We start from the raw sequence: 18,761 nt of genomic DNA, 5'->3' as shown, positions 1-18,761 counted from the left end.
TAATCTCCGTCAGATTCAACCAAAGGTGGCGCTCTAACACAACCAAGCTCGCCATGTTCTTACCTATGGCCTGTGCTGTAGCCTTCGTAGCACGCAAGGCTAGGTCTGTAGCGCTCCTCAGGTCGCTGAAGGCTTCCGGGTCCGGGCCAGTCTCGTCCATAGACTGGAGAAGCTTGGCCTGGTAGACCTGGAGCACGGCCATGGTGTGTAGAGCCGATGCAGCCTGGCCAGAAGCGGAATACGCGCGTCCGGCGAGGGCTGATGTAGCTCTACACGGCTTGTTGGGGTGGGTAGCTCTAGCTCGCCAGCTAGCCGCCGTGTTCGGGCACAAATGAGCTGCCACAGCCTCCTCGAGGGGCGGCAAAGACTCGTAGCCCTTTTCCGCTGCACCATCCACTGATGAGAGTGTCCCGGAAACAGACGAACCCACACGTGCTGAGTAGGGTGCTCGCCACGCCTTGGTCAGCTCCTCGTGTACCTTGGGGAAAAATGGCGCTGGTTTGTGACGTGGGGCCTGCTGGCGCCCCGAGAGAAACCAGCCATCCAGCCGACTACGGGGCGGCTCCTCGGGCGAGGCCCACTCGAGGTCGAGGTCCGCGACGGCCTTCGTCAGGATCCGAAGCATTTCGGCGTCGGAGTTAGTCCTGGTCGCTGAGATGCTGCCTGATGACTGAGAAGCTTTGACGGGGTCGAGAGAGCCCGGCCATTCCTCCTCAGACGCAGCAATCGACAGGCTGTCGTCGTGATCGCCCGATCCTCCGAAAGAGACAAGGCCCGCCACGTGGTGGGGGGGGCGCAGGCCTCCCTCGAAGAGAACTGGAGAGGGCGTCGTGTCTGGAGAAGGCGAAGCACGCGGGGACGCGGCCGGCGTGGGTTCGCTTATCTCCATGGTCTCAGGGGGCCTTTGGCTGCGGCGCTTCTTCTTCCGCGGCTGAAGTAGTGCCGGGAAGGGAAGAGCGGGTGACGCGGCATCGCCGTCTCGTAAGAGAGCTAGCCGGGTGCGCAGCACGGAGATCGGCATGCTTTCGCAGGCCTCACATCCGCCGGCGGAGAGCGCATTTTCCGCGTGGGCAGCTCCCAGGCAGGAAATGCAGCTCGCGTGTCCATCGGCCTCGTGCAGCTTGAGTCCGCACGTGGCGCAGGATGAACTAGGCATAGTAAAAAGGATATCTCGTCGTCGTCGCCGGATAGCCACAGGTGAGACGGCGTCAGGGGGAAAACGGCTTGAGTGCGTAGTCCGCTGAGAAATGCTCGCTCAGGCTGAAGGGCTTTTTCCACGGCGAAGCTTACAGTATCGGTCAGAGACATGCAGTTGTCGCTGAAGGAGTGAAATCTGCTATAATGGCGAATTCGGGGCTCTGATATAGACTAAGGCCACGCCCTTGGGGAGCTCTGATGTGCAATGTTGCTCATTGGTGGCCTGTCAGAGGCGCCCGCGCCATTGGTTTAAGCAGTTGCTGCAGCACAGCCTGTGAGCGAGCCGCGCTCAATGTGCTAGCTGTGCAGCTGCAAATGCGTTTTAAATAAAAGCTTCAGTAAATCGAGGAAAAGGAGTTTCCCCACTGCGTATAGCTACGCAATACGAAGTGACCGTTCGAAAGGGAACGGCTGTAGTCTTTAGCCTCTGGCCAAAAAATCCTCAGATGATGCAAAATGATGATTTTTGCGTCATCTGAGGATTTTTTCCAGACAAAAAATACATAAATCTCTTGTCTCAGGGGGATATGAGGGTGGAAAGCACGGTAATTCAAAAATACTACAGGTTTTGTACTGATACAAAGCTTAATGCTAAATCCTGAAGTATCCCTTTAAAGGCTGATTTATACTTCTGCATCGGACCTACGCCATAGCTACGTCGTTGGCTTTGTGTAGCACACGTACCCTTCGGCGTACCCTGACATGCTCCTCTCCACAAATGTCTGCTAGAACCGCTCCCTTGGTTTCACATGCTCCCTCTGCATGTGTAAAACTAACGCGTAGCCTACAGCGCAGAGGCTCTGGCGTAGGTCCGACGCAGAAGTATATATCAGCCTTAAGCCCTACAATTCAGGCGTAAGACTAAAGGCGCTTTTCCACTACACAGTACCAGCTCGCCTCGACTTGACTCGACTCGCCTTTGTTTGGTTTTCCACTGTGTAAAAGTTGTACCTGTACTGCTTCCAGGTACTTTTTTTCGTATCACCTCCGGCGAGGTTCTGAGCGAGCTGAGGCAATACTAAAATGTGACGTGAAAACACGGCAGACTGCTGATTGGTCAGAGAGAATCGTCACTATTCACTGCGTCATCATTGCACGCGCCAGACGCGATTTCCTCCATTGTCCTGTGTGTGTCGCGTAGAAGATTATGTCACGCCAGTTTCCTATGGCGTCGCTATGGCGACCAGGTACTATTGTGGAGGTACTATCTGCAATGGAAAATGGAGCGAAAAGCGAGCCGAGCCGAGTCGAGTCGAGTCAAGTTGAGCTGGTACTGATAATGGAAAAGCGCTATAAGATCATCAAACAAGTTTCTTCTAACTATTCCCCGTGCACGTCTCAAAATGAAAGGTGATCGTGCTTTCTCTGTCACTGGTCCTAGATTGTGGAAAAATCTGCCATTGGATTTTAGATCTTCCTTGAATCTAAATGTTTTTAAGACCGCTTAAAATCTTATCTGTACTTTCTGGCATTTTAGTACATTAGTACATGGATGTTTTTTATGTTTTGTCTCTTTGTTCTGTTGGTTTTTACTGCAGTGTACAGCACTTTGGAACTACGGTGGTAGTCTGTAAGGTGCTATATAAATAAATAAACAAACGAACTAGATTGAGGTCATACACGTGTCCCGAGTTTGGTGAAAATATCTAGTTCCGTTCCGTCCATTTTTGTAAAAGTGGCCACTGACATGTAGAATAATTTGGCACCCCCTAGCGACCGTGCAATGAAATTTCTAATTTTCTTGATAATTATTGACACTCAGACTCCAGAGAATCTTGCTCCACTGGTTTGGTTCCGATTGGGCCAAAAGCTGAGGACTAGTGCGCAACAGCTCAAAATCCAAAATTACTCAAAATTGTCGCCTAAAGGGAAAGCAAATACGAGACATGCAAGGATTACAACGATATAAGACACTTGAGCCTACGCCTAACGGTTTAGGAGTTATAAGCCATTTTGTACTTTTGACCGCTGTAGCGCCCCCGTCAGGCCGATTGGTGCGGGCGGGCCTTGGTGACATTGTAAGTGGTGTGAGTACTACCATCCCTCAAAGTTTCAAGTCTCTACGGCTTACAATTTGGTCTGCCCAAACACTTTTAGGGGAGAATGCTGATCCTTGGAAAAATTAACAATAACAAGGCCCTTATAAAAAGGGCCTATAAAAAAAAACGATAGGGTCTCAGCACTTGATGTTTGAGCTACTGGTTATAAAAACCTTATCAAACATTTTAACAGAGGAAAGAGGAACAGCTTTTTGCATTTTTAGGTCATTTATTATGGAAATGTAGTGTTTTTGACCTTTTTTTAACCTTTTAAACTGTAATACCTCTAATTATGGCTTGATCTCTGTAAAAGTTTTCATGCTTCTTTAGAATCATATGGCATATATGATCAGCTAATTTCATGAAGTTTTGCGCAGAGCAGATGTTTTTTGCAGCAGAAGTTTTTCGCCTTTATAGTTAAAGCGCTACCAATGGCCCGATGTCCATAAAACTTTCCATGCTTCTTTAGAATCCCATGACGCATGCGCACACCCGATTCTGTGAAGTTGTACGCAAATCAGACAGGAAGAGGGCCACTCTCAGCCATTTCATGGGATTTGCCAAAGTTGGTTTTTGAAATAATCTCCAACATTTAACGAACGATTCGACGGACAGCGGCTGTCCTGAAGGCAAAGTTGCTCAGAATGAGGAGTCTACCATGCAATACGAATGTCGTGGGCGTGTACGAAAAATTGCGTGATACGCAACCCTTTACACAGTAAAGGCCAAATTTGGGTTGTGCATGTTAGATAAATTTTTCTACATGCCACTTAATCTACCAATAGTGTAATTTTTAACCATGGGTCACAAAAGCTCTCTTCATCTCACACTACATGCATTATGTTTCATTTCCTAGAGGACAACTTAAGACAGCTCTCTACAACACTTCATAGACACTTATGAGACACCATGAACCGTAAGTAGTTACCACAGTAAAAGCAGAGATAGCCATATGAAAAAAGTCTGCATTACACTGATTAAAAGTGAAGTTTCCCAAATAAGTACTTGCTACACTATAGAATATCCCGTTCTTGAATCTTATGAAATCACTGTCTCCCTTGTGAGCAGTTATCATGTTATTATCCCTCTACCAGGTGCTCGGTTTGTGGACGCCCACTGGGCGAAACTTGTCCAGAGAGTACAGATGGTGATGCCGATAGCGGATGAGCTGCGGTCCGGTGGCATGCTGGAATATGAGCCATACTGTAAGATCAGAGCAGCAAATACTAACCAGGAGAAAATGAGAGAGTTTTATGAAGTGTTGCACTCTGGAGGAGACGAGGTTAAATCTGCCTTTTATTCTAGCCTGGAAAAGCATGAGCCATCTCTGTTCAGAGACTTAGGTAAGAGCACACTAATTTTGGCTATTATACCACATGTGTGTAGACCAAGCGTGCCGCACAAGTCCTGAAAAGTGAAGCCAAAACGTCTCGATCGCCCCCCGGTGACTGGTCCTAGTATAGGTCATAAGCCCCGTCTCCCCGTGTTATTCAACGGGACGTAAGATCAACTAAACAATTAAATTTCAAATATCTTTTTTCCAAAGGTGGTTTCTTTAATTGCTGTCGTTTTTATCACGCTGATGTAAGTTCAAGTGTCTGTTTCAAAAATAAGTTGGTTTTTAGTTAGTTACGTGATGCGGTGGTGTAACGTCATGATTGACAGCTGTGATTGACAGGTTCTCTGAGCGAAGTAGTCACTGAAGCACCAACGGACATTTTTTTCGGGATCTTCAGAGGACTGAGGAGATTGTATTTACTTTATTTAAACAAGTCTCTTGTCGTACTGCAATCAATTTTTAAAAAAGTGTGCAGAATCCACTCTCCCTGCGTGCGTTCTGCGAGAGTGAGGGCGGAGCGTTGATTTCGCGGCTTTACTTCCTGCTCACGACTGCGCAGGTCTGGTCCCGAGATCGCTACTGCGCAGACTCAAGTTCCAATATGTCATCGCCATATCGGGACACTGGCGGCTTCAGTTCTCATCAATGGAAGAGAGCGAAGGGGCGTCGTCCATCTTTTTTTACAGTCTATGGTGTAGACCTACAGTATATACTGAGATTATGCACTGTTAAAATATGTACTTTTGCAGGCATTGCACAAATTGCAGAAGCTCTTGTAGAAACCTTAAATATTTTGTCTTAACTTTCCATCTTGTTAACTTATTTCTGTCAGGACCACTATCGTCAAATACGATTGACAATTAGCATATATTTTGGATTTGCGGTATGGTTCTGTTCTGGGCAGCCTAGCATGGATAAGAGCAGGGAGAGCAGCAATAACCCCCTTTAGGGTACACAGAACAGAACCAACATGAATGTATTGCAGATATCATTAATGTCAATATTTTAATGTACAACATAATTCGAGAATTTAGTGTGATTCAAAGAGGAATCAGAAGGCCAAATACTGACTGACGAGAGGAGGAGCTGGGGATGGAGGAGGGTAATTCGCTCCTGATAAATGCAATAGCTGCTGATAATACTGAAGGAGCTTATTTTCTTATGGAGCAAATTTCCACTTATGGATAGACTTTATGAGTACTTTTAGTGTTTTCAATGATGTGCAGTCTAAACGTATTTGTTCCCGTCTCAAAAAATCACTAATACTGTTAGTTTAAGGCAGTTGTGGCACAAACCTTACATTGGGTGGTGGTCTAATAAATTTGCTCAGCGATAGATAGATAGACAGACAGACAGACAGACAGACAGACATCAAGATAGATAGTGAGATAGATAGATTGATGTAAAATGTTTGAAAATAAAATGTGAAAAACTTTAATCAACATATCAATTAATAAATAATGTATCAAGTGTGTCTAATGTTCTACAGGCTCCACAGGACATCACACACACTCTGAAAAAACACATTCCTCAGGTGACTGATGAATTTTATAATAATATGTTTTAAATATTGCACTCCATCGACCTCGTAATTTAGTTGGTATTTCTCTGCTCTGTGTTTGAATCAGGAAAAAAAATAACTCTTTGAACATTGACCTTTTCTACAGAAATCAGCTCAGTGATTCACAAATATATGAAGCGGATCTGCAGCGAGTATCAGTATGTGACTGAGTATAACTCACTGCCTGGTGAACATGTGCTGCTGTCTGAGCGCTTCACACAACCTCTGATACTTCGGAAACATAGAGATCGAAAAGAGCGAGAAGAAGAGATCCGCTCCAGTGGAGAGAGCTTCCAGCAGGTCCTCAGCTCCAGGAGCAGTGGAGACTCTGTCCATCTCAACTCTCTGTTCGACCCAGATATCAAAGGGATCAGTCCTAGTTCTGTGATACTGCAGGGAAATTCTGGAAACGGGAAATCTTTCACTGTGCAGAAGATCATGATGGACTGGGCATCTGGTGACCTCTACAAAGGGCGGTTTGATATTGTGTTCCACTTAAAGTGTAAAGAAATAAATCGCATTTCTGGCGAGAAGAGTTTGGTGGAGATCTTGAGCTGCAGTTGTAGTTTATCATCACATGAGATCTCACAGATTTTACAGCAGCCGCCAGAGAAGGTGCTTGTGGTCATTGATGGATTTGATGAGCTGAAACTCACACAGGACATTATTGACACATCAGCACACACTGATCTGCTTCAGAAAGCCCCACCTGTGGACACTCTTTGTGCCCTGCTGAGGGGTCGAATCCTGCCAGAGTCTCTCCTGCTGGTCTCCTCCAGATCTACAGCTGCGGACACACTCAGTAATCTGCTCAAAGGACCTCAGAGTTTCTCTGAGATTGTGGGATTTTCAGAAAAGGGGGTGGAGGAGTACTTCCAGAAGTTCTTTCAAAATGAGAAACTTTCCAGGGAGGCTTATACATATGTGAAGGCAAATGAAACCCTCATCACTGCCTGCTCAATCCCTGTTGTCTGCTGGATCTTCTGCACAACTATCCAGGAGCGATTCAAATATGGTGCAGGTGCGACAAGTGGACAGGAAACCACCACCTCCATCTACGTGGACTTTGTGTGCACTCTTCTGGAGCATCACTGCCAGGGTTTGAGTCAGTCCGTCCCGACCCTGCTGAGGAGTCTGGGTCAGCTGGCAGAGAGAGGGATGCAGGAACAGCAAGTCCTGCTGGATGAGAAAAGTGTGAATGAAACCATTTCAGACCCTGCTGGAAAAACATTCTTGTGCAAGTTCCTGTTTAAGAGAAGAATCCACCAGGAGACGATGTTCAGTTTCATGCATCTCAGCTTTCAGGAGTTCTTCACTGCTCTGTACTATGTCCTTCTAGATGAAGAAGAGTCCCAGAGGAAACTAACAAGGTTTTTTGATGATATTTTCTCAAAACCAGCTGTGGTGGAATTTGCATTTGGTTTGTTGAATAAGGATGTGAGACTCACACTTGAAAAACATGGTCTGTTAATTTGTCCAAAAACACAGGCTCATCTGAAAGAATGGATTTTCAAAGAGGTTAAAGATTGTTCCTTGTCCTCGGAAAGAGTATTTTTTGTTCTTCACTGTCTCTATGAACTTCATGAAGAAGACTTTGTGAAAGAAGCAATTGAATCCTGGGAAATGATTAAACTAGATGGTAAATTGCTCAGAAGAACAGACGTCTGTGCCCTGCTGTACTGCTCTCAGTGCTGTCAGAGCATTGAAGAAATTTCTCGTTTGCATTTAACATCGGAAGATTTGTCTATGATTTTGCCTGAACTTCACAAGTTTAAAAAAGCAAGGTAAATGCGTTGGTCCAAAATAGATATTTGGTGGATCCAATTAATATCTAATCTCTAATTTGCTATTGCAAGTTAAACTTAGTCTGTTCAGTAATGTTCTGGATTTAATTTTGAAGATTGATTATAAGAGATCCATCAGTCTCTGATCTTATTGAACTGATCTACGCTCTCGCGAGAGGACAGACCCTGAGCTCACGGCGGTAATGTTTTAAATATATTTATACATTTAATTTCTTTTATGCATACGTGCATCATCCTTTAATGTGCCTTTGTTTAACTTTAAGTTCATGTATATTTTTTCTGTGCTTTGATTTGCAGTGTTCGTGTAAGCACCTACCAAATGAATCCTGTCCACTTCCTTGATCTGTCGATCATCAAAGAGCTGTCCAGGTGAAGAACAAGTGAATTTTTTTCATAACATTTTTTTTTTCTCATGATAACCAGAAATAATTCTATGATTAATGTTTTGTTTAACCAATTATATCATCATCTTGTTCTCCCGTTTATCTGCCATACTTGGTCTCCGCAATCTAATAGATTATAATTCTAATAGTAATAATGCAACTAAATTGGTCACCCAAAACAGTTAAAAAAAATAAGATACACACTTTTATCTTTTTTGACTATTGCTAATGATGCAAATATTGGCTGGTGCCCAACAAACCACCAATTAATCATAATTAAAAATAAATAAAAAATCACAAAAAGATATTCTAAGCAATAAGTTAATGATTTATAAACAACAACTTGAATCTTTTTTTTTTTCTTCTTTTTTTATAGTATCTACATAGAGATTTTCCTGCGTCACCATTTGGATTTGCGATCATTCAGTCTCACCTTTCCACACTCAGAGATAATCAACATCGACTGGACCAGACTTTTTCAGATAATTTACCAAAGGGATTCAGATGCATTACTGTCATTTCTCTGTTCCTTCTCTAACCTGAAAAAGATGGTAATGAGCGTGGAGTGTCTAACTGTGATGTGGTCTGTTTGGACCCTCCAGATGACCCAGAACTGCCCCAGTCTAACCGAACTCACGTGAGAAACATCTGGAATCACCTCTGTCCTGTTTCTATGTGAATTTGCCTGTTGATGAGAACTGTGTCTAATATTCAAAGGGATAGTCCATCCTGTCATCATTTACTCACCCTCATGTTTTTCCAAACCTGTTTTCCTCTGAGGAACGCAAAAGAAGTTATTTTAAAGAATGCTTGTGTAACACAGTTTCAGATCCCATGGACTTCCATTGTTTGGACAAGAAATGCAATGGATCTAAACTGTTTTATTAGCAGCATTATTCAAAATATCTTATTCTGTGTTCTGCAGAATAAAGAAATACACAGGTTTTGAATGACATGACAGAGTTACATTGTTTTAGTAAACTAAAACATTAAAAGGCTATGAATTAATGACACTGATCACACAGTCACTCACCTTTGAGGAATTGCCTTAGAAACACAAAATTGTTTAGTAAACAAAGGAATTATTGTATTTTTTATTATTATATTAATTTATTATTATTATATTCATTTGTTTTATTTTATTATTTCTATTTATTTTATTATTTAAAATAGTAAGTTTAGTTTTACTGTAAAAAAGGTTTTAAAAAAGGTTTTTGATTGTGGCCTGTGGAATGTTGGTCCACTCCTCTACAATGGCTGTGCGAAGTTGCTGGATATTGGCAGGACTTGGAACATGCTGTCGTATACGCCGATCCAGAGCATCCCAAACACATTCGTTCATGCTGACTGCTGGAATGTCCACCAGAGCTGTTGTTTGTGAATTGAATGTTCATTTCTCTACCATAAGCTGTCTCCAAAGGCATTTCAGAGAATTTGGCAGTACATCCAACAGGCCTCACAACCACAGACCACGTGTAACCACACCAGCCAGGACTAGGACCTCCACATCCAGCATCTTCACCTCCAAGATCGTCCACCCGGACAGTTGCTGCAACAATAGGTTTGCATAACCAAAGGATTTCTGCACAAACTGTCAGAAAGCATCTCAGGGAAGTTCATCTGCATGCTCGTCATCCTCATCAGGGTCTCGACCTGACTGCAGATCAGTAACCGACTTGAGTGGGTAAATGCTCACATTCGATGGCGTCTGGCACTTTGGAGAGGTGTTCTCTTGACGGATGAATCCCGGTTTTCACTGTACAGGGCAGGGCAGTCAGGTCGAGACCCTGATGAGTATGCCGTCGTGTGGGTGAGTGGTTTGCTGATGTCAACGTTGTGGATTGAGTGGCCTATGTGGTGGGGTTATGGTATGGGCAGGCATATGTTATGGACCACGAACACACGTGCATTTTACTGATGGCATTTTGAATGCACAGAGATACCATGACGAGATCCTGAGGCCCATTGTTGTGCCATTCATCCACGACCATCATCTCATGTTGCAGCATGATAATGCACGGCCCCATATTGCAAGGATCTGTACACAATTCTTGGAAGCTGAAAATATCCCAATTCTTGCATGGCCAGCATACTCACCGGACATGTCACCCATTGAGCATGTTTGGGATGCTCTGGGTTGGCGTATGTAACTAACTCTAAGGAAAGAGTAATAAATAAGGTAATCACTTTTGAGCTCCATTTTATTAGTCTCCTCTGTTAATATAATGAGTCCTTTATTTCCGCCTCTATAGTGGAACGTTTATTTCATATCTAGAGAGGTGGGACTAGTTAATGAGACGCACCCACGGAAGTAAAGGGAAAAACCTCATGTCGCTCTGAAACGCTCTGAAATCGTATAAAGTTCTCAAGAAAAGGAGGGGATAATTAAGCACCTAGCTGGAACGGGAACAAGGTATTGTGTTTGATTTGTTTAATGTTTATGTGCATTAATACGTGGGTTAATCTATTCAACTGTGAACAAGTGTTTAAATGTGTTATCCCTTGTGTCATGTGAAGTTATGTTAACATAAGTTTTTTAGCATTGTTAATACTGACAGAGGTAACATCACAAAACGGTTTTTATAAATGGCTAATGTTTATGTTTGTAAGAGCTAATTTTATGTTATTTATCTGTCTTGTAGCTCTTATGGTGTTTCATGAAGAAAAGGTGTAAGAAAAGAAAGGTAGATTTGTGTTTCAAAAGGAAAAAGCTGAACTCAAATAAAGGCTTTTTGAAACATCAGTACGCTTCACCATTGTCTGGCTGGGGTTTTGCTACAGCGTATACGACAGCATGTTCCAGGTCCTGCCAATATCCAGCAACTTCGCACAGCCGTTGAAGAGGAGTGGACCAACATTCCACAGGCCACAATCAACAACCTTTTTTTTTTTTTTTTTTACAGTAAAACTGCACATTTTAGAATGGCCTTTTATCGTGGCCAGCCTAAGGCACACCTGTGCAATAATCAGCATCTAATCAGCATCTTGATATGCCACACCTGTGAGGTGGATGGATTATCTCAGCAAAGGAGAAGTGCTCTCTAACACAAATTTAGACACATTTGTGAACAATATTTGAGAGAAATAGGCCTTTTGTGTATGTAGAAAAAGTCTTCGATCTTTGAGTTCAGCACATGAAAAATATCTTTAAGATAACCTATATCAGATAACCTTGCAAAGCAAACGAAACCACCCTGTAGTACATGGCCCTCAACTGTTATGGAATTGTTTGAATGAATGTGCAAGAAGCAAATGTGAAGAATGCCATTATCAATATGGTTAATTTTATCTGTATAATGTGTTTCCACATCTAGGGTAAATGCTGGCTTATTACTGGAGGATGGAATCAAGATCTTGCAAAGGTCAAACACAAGACCAAGTTGTCTGATGACATTTAAAGGGTTTGCATTGGTTTATCATTATATAGATTTTGCATACAATTTCATGGAGAGTACAGTTTACAAGCTTTAAAAAGCATATTCCATGTTTTCTGAAGTCATATACTACCTTTTTGTAAGGAACAAATCAAAAGTTTGAGAATTGTTATTCATAAATTAAGTTTTCTTAATTTAGTTCATTAGCAATTCAATAACTTAAATGTTGGTCTGTTTCTCACAAATTATTGTTATAAAAATAATTACATTCAATTAAAAGCAAATATCAGGTTTGTTAAAGACTCTGTAGTGATGCTGTGCTTTGTGCTTTCTGATTATGAAGGTTCATTTGCAATAAACAGTCTCAAAAATGCACAGATTATTGTGACCGTCTGTCTCGCTGCAACCAGAAGGTGAAGATTCTTCTCAATGACCAGTGCCTTTCTATGGAGACTGTTAGAAAGTAAGTTAAGACTGAGATTAACACTAAGAAAGCACCAATAAAAAAATGAGAACTGTAATATGACACGAGCCAGTAACACAAACGTTTTCTTATGATTTATACAATTTCATTTGAACATTGCATACTAAATGTTGATCCTATCCTACAGGTCAGCTTGTTCATATTTCTCTGTCATGGTTTATCTCTCTCTCCATTTCTAAGGCCCTTGTTTTGGGAACTGAGGAGAAAACTGCAAAAGTAGCATCTTTACCTGGATTTGTGGATGGGAATAAAGACGCCAAACAACTCTTAGGGCCCTATTTTAACCATCTGAAATGCAAGTATCAAACGCGAAACGCAAGTGGAGATGTGCTCTAGTTCACAAAGCAATGCAGGTGAACGCGGCCATGCAGACTCCATGTCACGGTTATTATATTGTCTGCTATTTTTGCTTTGTTTTATTTTTCCAATTTGTACCAAACAAAATTCGCTTTAAAGAAAGGCTTTCTACAAAGCAAAACTTAATGAAGTGGTAAAAATCATGTCTGACGATTTACAAAACAAAACTTCATTAAGTGGTAAAAACCATGTCTCCCGATATATCTTTTATTACAATTGTTTTTGAGCTAAAATGTAATACACATTATAGGCTATATATACACACTGTATATGTTTCTTTTATCAAACATGTTTGGGACCAGTCAAAGGGTATAATTAAACTGCACGATCAGTTAATGATACGTTGTTTATTATTGCAAATGTTTATTGCTAATGTTTATTATTGCAAATGTTTTTCATTTGTTTAATAAATCTCATAATGATGGCACATCACTATATCATAGTCATAGCTTTTATTTCTATCTCAAATGATTGGCGGTCGGTCAGGGGGTACTTAGCAAAGAATCAAATACAGTTGGAAATGACGTAGACCATTAATAACACAGACTGTTAACAATTGTTTTTAATTAGTATTTAAACATTCTCTATGATAAAAAAATTGTTTGTAAAATTTTTTTTAATAACACGGTTTTGGCGGTTATAGAGTTCGGTCTCACGGTTATATAATAACCGTCACACCCCTAATGGACACCACAATGATTTCCCTTGTGTGGAATATTTTTCCTTGTAATTATGTATGGTTTGCAAAAATGACAACTGCTGCATCAGTGTGTAGATGAGAGAAGCAAAGTGTATGCGCGTTGTGCACACGCTACATTGATTATGGCCAAGCATGATAAATAAAATAGCATATGAATAACACGCCACTGACTTTAGACTAGGTTTTTCCTGGTCTGTGGTGTAATTGTTTTCTGGAACTGGAAAATAGCTCCAGGGAATGTTTGCGCCGGAACACGCCTCCTGTTTTCGCTGAACCGCCCCCGAGAGCGCAATTTCATTCCCTAATTTACCGACGTGCGTCTGTGGAGGGAAAAGTCTGCTGTACGCGGGTGCAAAATAGGAATGATACATTGTTTATTTATTGTTTTATTCACAGAACAACAAGTTCCTGCAAAAAGGGACTACCCAGAAGCCTTACCGGCTTATAAATAGGGCCCTTAAAGACACATAATCAGCACTAATAACAACAAATAATAATCCACCCACCCAATACCCATCTACACCAACAACAACACCATTCACCACAAAATATCCTCCCACCAGTCAGCATACATCTGATCCTTCCCTCAAACAACGCCAATAATAGGGGTATTCAAACATCACAAAAAAGAAAATCAATTAAGTCAAAAAATATGAAACCTTCAGCCTTGTGGTGTCTATCAAGCATAATGTTGTAACAATTTGTGTTTAAAATGCTTTTTAAATATATCAAGAGAAGGTAGTTCCTTTATGGAATTGTCAATTTCATTCCAGATCCCAGGACCCTTACATGCTATACTAAAACTAGTACACTTCATCTTACGCTTTTTCCCTCGTAATAGAGTTCTCCTTCTAGTGTTATGGTCATGTATACACGAGGTTACTGGAATGAGATGGCAAAGTATTGGATGCATTTTATGAACTACATTATACATAATACAAGCATTTTGAAAACTATTGCACTCAGCGAGCTTCAAAAGCCCAAACCTATAGAAAAGCGGACCAGAGGGAGCATCATAATTTGCCCATGATATAACACGTATAACTTTCTTCTGTAGAATCTGCAATTTTTCAAGATGGCTTGGATATGTGTTACACCATATAATATTACAATAATTTAGATGTGATTCAAAAAGTGACCGGTACAATGTTAGAAGAGCATCAAAAGGAAGATCATATCTTAATTTATAGAACAAACCAACATATTTTGACAATTCCTTTGTTAAAAACTCTATATGTTGTTTAAAGTTTAAGGACTCATCCAAATAAATTCCTAAGAATTTGATGTTCTCTACTCTTTCAATTACTTTATTATGTATTTTGATTTGTATACTTTCAATGTTTGTCCGACTTCTATTTGAACGAAATATAATAAATTTAGTTTTAGATACATTTACAGATAATTTATTGTATTTAAACCAACTATCTACTTTAACTAATTCCATTAACAAGCTTTTGTAAAATATCAAGATTTTTATGAGCCAAGAAAAGATTAGTGTCATCTGCAAAAACAACCTGATGAAAAATATTTGATGAATTTATAATGTCATTTACATACAAAATAAAAAGAATTGGACCTAATATGGAGCCCTGGGGGACTCCACAAACAATATCTGTGCATTCTGAACAACTACTATTTATTTGGACAAATTGCTCCCTATCAGTTAGGTAGCTTTTGAACCAGCTGAGTGCCTTCCCTCTGACACCATAGTGTTGCAATTTCCCAATTAAAATGTCTAAATCAATGGTGTCAAAGGCTTTTGATAAATCTAAAAATACACCAATACCAGTCTCACCATTATCTATAGCGTCATTAATTTTCTCAATGAGATCCAGAATTGCCAAACAAGCAATGCGTCGCAAACATGCGTCGGTGTACAAAGTCAATTGCGCTGGGTGCAAGATAGGGCCCTTAAAGTAATTTACATGCATTGTAATCATAATAGTTGTGTGCCAATTTGTTTGTATAGTGTTTTTCCAATGAGCTTAACAGAGTTTTATGATGTTGATGCTTTGTCTAAGGCTAAATCTACATTAATCCGGATACATTTGAAAATGCCGTTTTCGTTTATAAACGGGCGTTTCAGTGTGGATGAGAAACTTTTGAAAACCGCCTGAAAACGCTAAATTCTCCTTACTGCTCATGCGTAAAACCCCACAAAAGACCACTGATATGATTCAGATGGAAAAATAAATAATGAAGTTATCACGCAATTCTTCTGACAGGATAATTTTATTTAGTAAAATATCTCACCATTCACTGATGCGGTCCAGGTCGCACACAGTCACCATATGTTTGGTCTAAAACGCAACTGCTCTCGTGTATTGCCGCAGGACAGCAAATGTGATTAAATTCTGTCATCTTGCAGGACTGTGATATGAAGAGTGTGCAATGTAGTATATTTTTAGCAACAGTGTGAAAGTGAATAGCACATAACGGGCACAATAATGGTATAAACATGAATATCTATTGGTACAATATGCGTCACATGACTAAATTTACGTCATCGTTTTTAAATACCACTGGTTTCACAGTCCACACTACAACGTGAAAATGGCGTTTTCAAATGTATCCAACATTTATTTATAAAAACGCTGTCTCAGTGTGGACGGAAGGCCAAAACGGAGAGAAAAATATAAGTTTTCAAAAGAAAACGTATTAGTGTGGACATGGCCTAAATGTAATACTTTAGAGCAGTATTATTTTTTAGACTGCATGGTTTATGTGTGAAGAAAATATAAAATATCAAGCATTTGAGATTTGCGTTACAGTATAGATCATGTCAGTGGCGTAGCGCAAACTGCGTTGGCCCACCCGCAAGAGTGGAGGCGGGGCCCCTCACCGCATAATTAGATGGGGGATTCACCTTTTCATTCAAAATCGTGAATTAGTACTGTGGAATTTAATAGCATGTAATTATTTCCTATTTATTTATTAAGAACTTTTCACAAAAAAAAAAGAATAAAAGAAACACCAACAATAAAACAGCAATTACATTAACTTGTTAAAATGCAAGGGAGCACATGATGTCAAAATATTTTTTCTATCTGCAGTATACAACAAAGATTCATGACGTTTAACATTCAATAAAGGTAATTACCTTTAAAATCCTCCAAAGCGCCCCTTTCTCCTAGCATTTTTCTGCGCAAAGTCCTTGACAATGTCTGTTATGTCCATCTGACGCGCGTGCTGGCTTTCAATGCTGAGTATCGCAAGTTCAGAAAGTCTGTCCTGGCTTATTGTGCTTCTCATGCAGGTTTTTATTAGTTTTAGTTTAGAAAAAGATCTCTCGCCACTTGCCACTGTGACGGGGACGGTTAAAAAAATCTTCAGAGCTGTAGCCACATCCGTGACACTTGGTAGAATAGATGTATGCTTCAGAATCAGCAGCTCTGCCAGATCTTTAATTGAGCCCATTTCAAGTTTTTTTTTCTCAGAACGTAGGGCACTTCGAAACGAAAGCAACTGTGATGGAAATTCGGAGGAAATATCATCGTTGTAAGTCACTGCAAATGTTTCGGCACAAGCACGCAACTCATCATCAGTTGCATGTACGAGTTCACTTGGACGTAAGAAGCGGAATCGTTTCGTTATTGTATTCAAGCCTTTGAAACGTTGTTTGAGCTGGGAAACAGCTGTGTCAATGCACGTGTAAAAAACACCAACTTTGAACATTGTCTCGGGGTCTGTGAGACGCTCGTCCTCAGCGATTTCATCAAAGTGGCGCTTCACAATACATGCTCGTTTTTTCGTGAAATGACAGCTGATGCCCCAGGATGCAGCAAGGCCTTGTGCGGTGCTTTTTATGTTGTCAAACTGGTCTCTTAGCAGTGATAAGTTGTTGCAGGTATTTTCCAGTAAGGTAGCTGCTTGAAGAAGGTCCACGTCTTTCTTCTGCAATACTTATGAAACTACTTTGACATTTTCCAAAACTCTCTCCTGAAATACAAGCATCATTACGAATTCAAATGTTTCGATCGATTTGATAAGTCCGGGCGCCTCTGTACGTTCCTCTGCTTTTTTTGACTGTAGAGCTATTTTGGTTAATGCCTTTAGGATGTCAGCATAACGAAAACGTAGTGTGTGGATAGCATCGGCCCTGGATGTCCATCGCGTGGGACAAAGTCTTTTCAGTGTTGGCTTTGAAAGCTGATTTTCCAACATTCCAACATTTCCCACCTTTTGATGCTTTGGCTGAAGAAAACATAAAGTCTCTGGACCACGTCATAAAACTCCTTGATAGCCGTGATATGCTGACACGCGTTGTTTAACACCAAATTCAAATTATGCGCTGCGCAATGTATATACACAGCATTGGGCTCCATGTTTAGGATCCGTCTCTGCACACCAGAATAAATTCCACTCATGACACTAGCTCCGTCATATCCTTGGCCTCTGCATTTTTTAAGTGACAGACCTTTACTTTGGATAAGATCAAGGATTTTTTGTTGGAGACCCTCTGCAGTTTGATCGGTGATATTCTGAAATACGAGAAAACTCTCAGTGACATCAATGCCGAGTGGATTATCATTTTCATCTTTTCGAACTTTAACGTATCTGAAAATTTGACTGAGTTGATCAACTTTGCTGATATCCTGAGTAGTGTCCATTATGATCGAATAGAATTCTGCGTCTTTTATTTCAGACACAATTTCGTTGTGCACCCTTTTGGATAACAACGCAATCAGTTCATTCTGAATTGCTGGGCTTAAATAATTGACGTGACTTTTTTTATCCAACAACTCTCGGAGCACTGGATCATACCGAGCTAACAATTCAATTACTGACAAAAAGTTCCCGTTGTTTGGTTCATTCAGTTTTTCATTATGCCCTCTGAATGCCAGATTACATGAAGCTAAAGTCAGAGTAACGTCAGTAATTCTTGTAAGCACTTGAGTCCAAAAATTAACCTGACTCTTGTATTCGCTGTCAAGTTGCGCATCAATGGTAAGGTCGTTTTTCCACATATCATATGTCACGCAGGCTGCTATATGAGCATGTGAAAATTCGTGTTTCTTTATTTTCTTTGAAAGACCCTGCCAGTCATTAATTCCCACAGTCCATGACGGATGGTGTGATGGACATCTCCTGTCAGCAAAAAGCCAGCATGGCTCACAGTAGGTGCGGTCAATGTTTGGCGAGTAACACAACCATTTCCGAGGAACCGTTCCCATTTTAGAACGTTTTAAATAATAATCTTTCGAAAAACATCTGCCATTTTTGTCTCGGGGATAGGGTCCTTCTGGTTTACATGGTCCCATGTTAAGTACATGGCCCTCTTCACACTGGCATCGGTTAAATCAACGGGAAAGTTCGCTCTGTCTGTTGGATACCGTGTACTTCTTGCTGTCGCCTCCTCTGTAATATTTTCAGTGCTGTGACAGTCATCGTCTGGACCGTGAGATCCGCTTTTAGCATCTGAGTCCATGTCTGGCGTATCATTCACCACAGCCGCGCCCGCGCCCACGTTAGAAGCAGTAATGTCCGTGATGACACTGCTAGCAAACTCCTGAGTAACGTTA

The 18,761-nt window shown here is 41.1% G+C and overlaps 1 protein-coding gene across 8 annotated transcripts in view; it reads left to right on the top strand.

Moving 5' to 3' along the window:
* LOC308692215 (NACHT, LRR and PYD domains-containing protein 1 homolog) overlaps positions 1 to 13,862 on the top strand; it is a 63,521-nt gene extending 49,659 nt beyond the window's left edge. For 4 of the 8 annotated variants that reach the window (XM_081368023.1, XM_081368025.1, XM_081368026.1 and 1 more), the window contains 9 exons: positions 4,331 to 4,579; positions 6,065 to 6,109; positions 6,243 to 7,920; positions 8,037 to 8,120; positions 8,239 to 8,310; positions 8,701 to 8,961; positions 11,639 to 11,725; positions 12,042 to 12,161; positions 12,363 to 13,862. In XM_081368023.1, coding sequence (XP_081224149.1) covers positions 4,331 to 4,579; positions 6,065 to 6,109; positions 6,243 to 7,920; positions 8,037 to 8,120; positions 8,239 to 8,310; positions 8,701 to 8,961; positions 11,639 to 11,725; positions 12,042 to 12,161; positions 12,363 to 12,402 — 2,636 coding nt within the window. In that variant the 3' untranslated portion in view covers positions 12,403 to 13,862. Of the gene's footprint in view, positions 1 to 4,092; positions 4,153 to 4,330; positions 4,580 to 6,064; positions 6,110 to 6,242; positions 7,921 to 8,036; positions 8,121 to 8,238; positions 8,311 to 8,700; positions 8,962 to 11,638; positions 11,726 to 12,041; positions 12,162 to 12,362 lie in introns of all 8 variants that reach the window. The other 4 variants (XM_081368028.1, XM_081368030.1, XM_081368029.1 and 1 more) reach the window with 2 other exon arrangements.
* Positions 13,863 to 18,761: the final 4,899 nt, after the last annotated feature.

This window comes from Scardinius erythrophthalmus (genome assembly GCF_964197995.2).
Source record: "Scardinius erythrophthalmus genome assembly, chromosome: 6".
NCBI lineage: Eukaryota > Metazoa > Chordata > Actinopteri > Cypriniformes > Leuciscidae > Scardinius > Scardinius erythrophthalmus.
The sequence above is the reverse complement of the archived record's forward strand: the minus strand, read 5'-3'. Positions and strand labels throughout refer to the sequence as shown.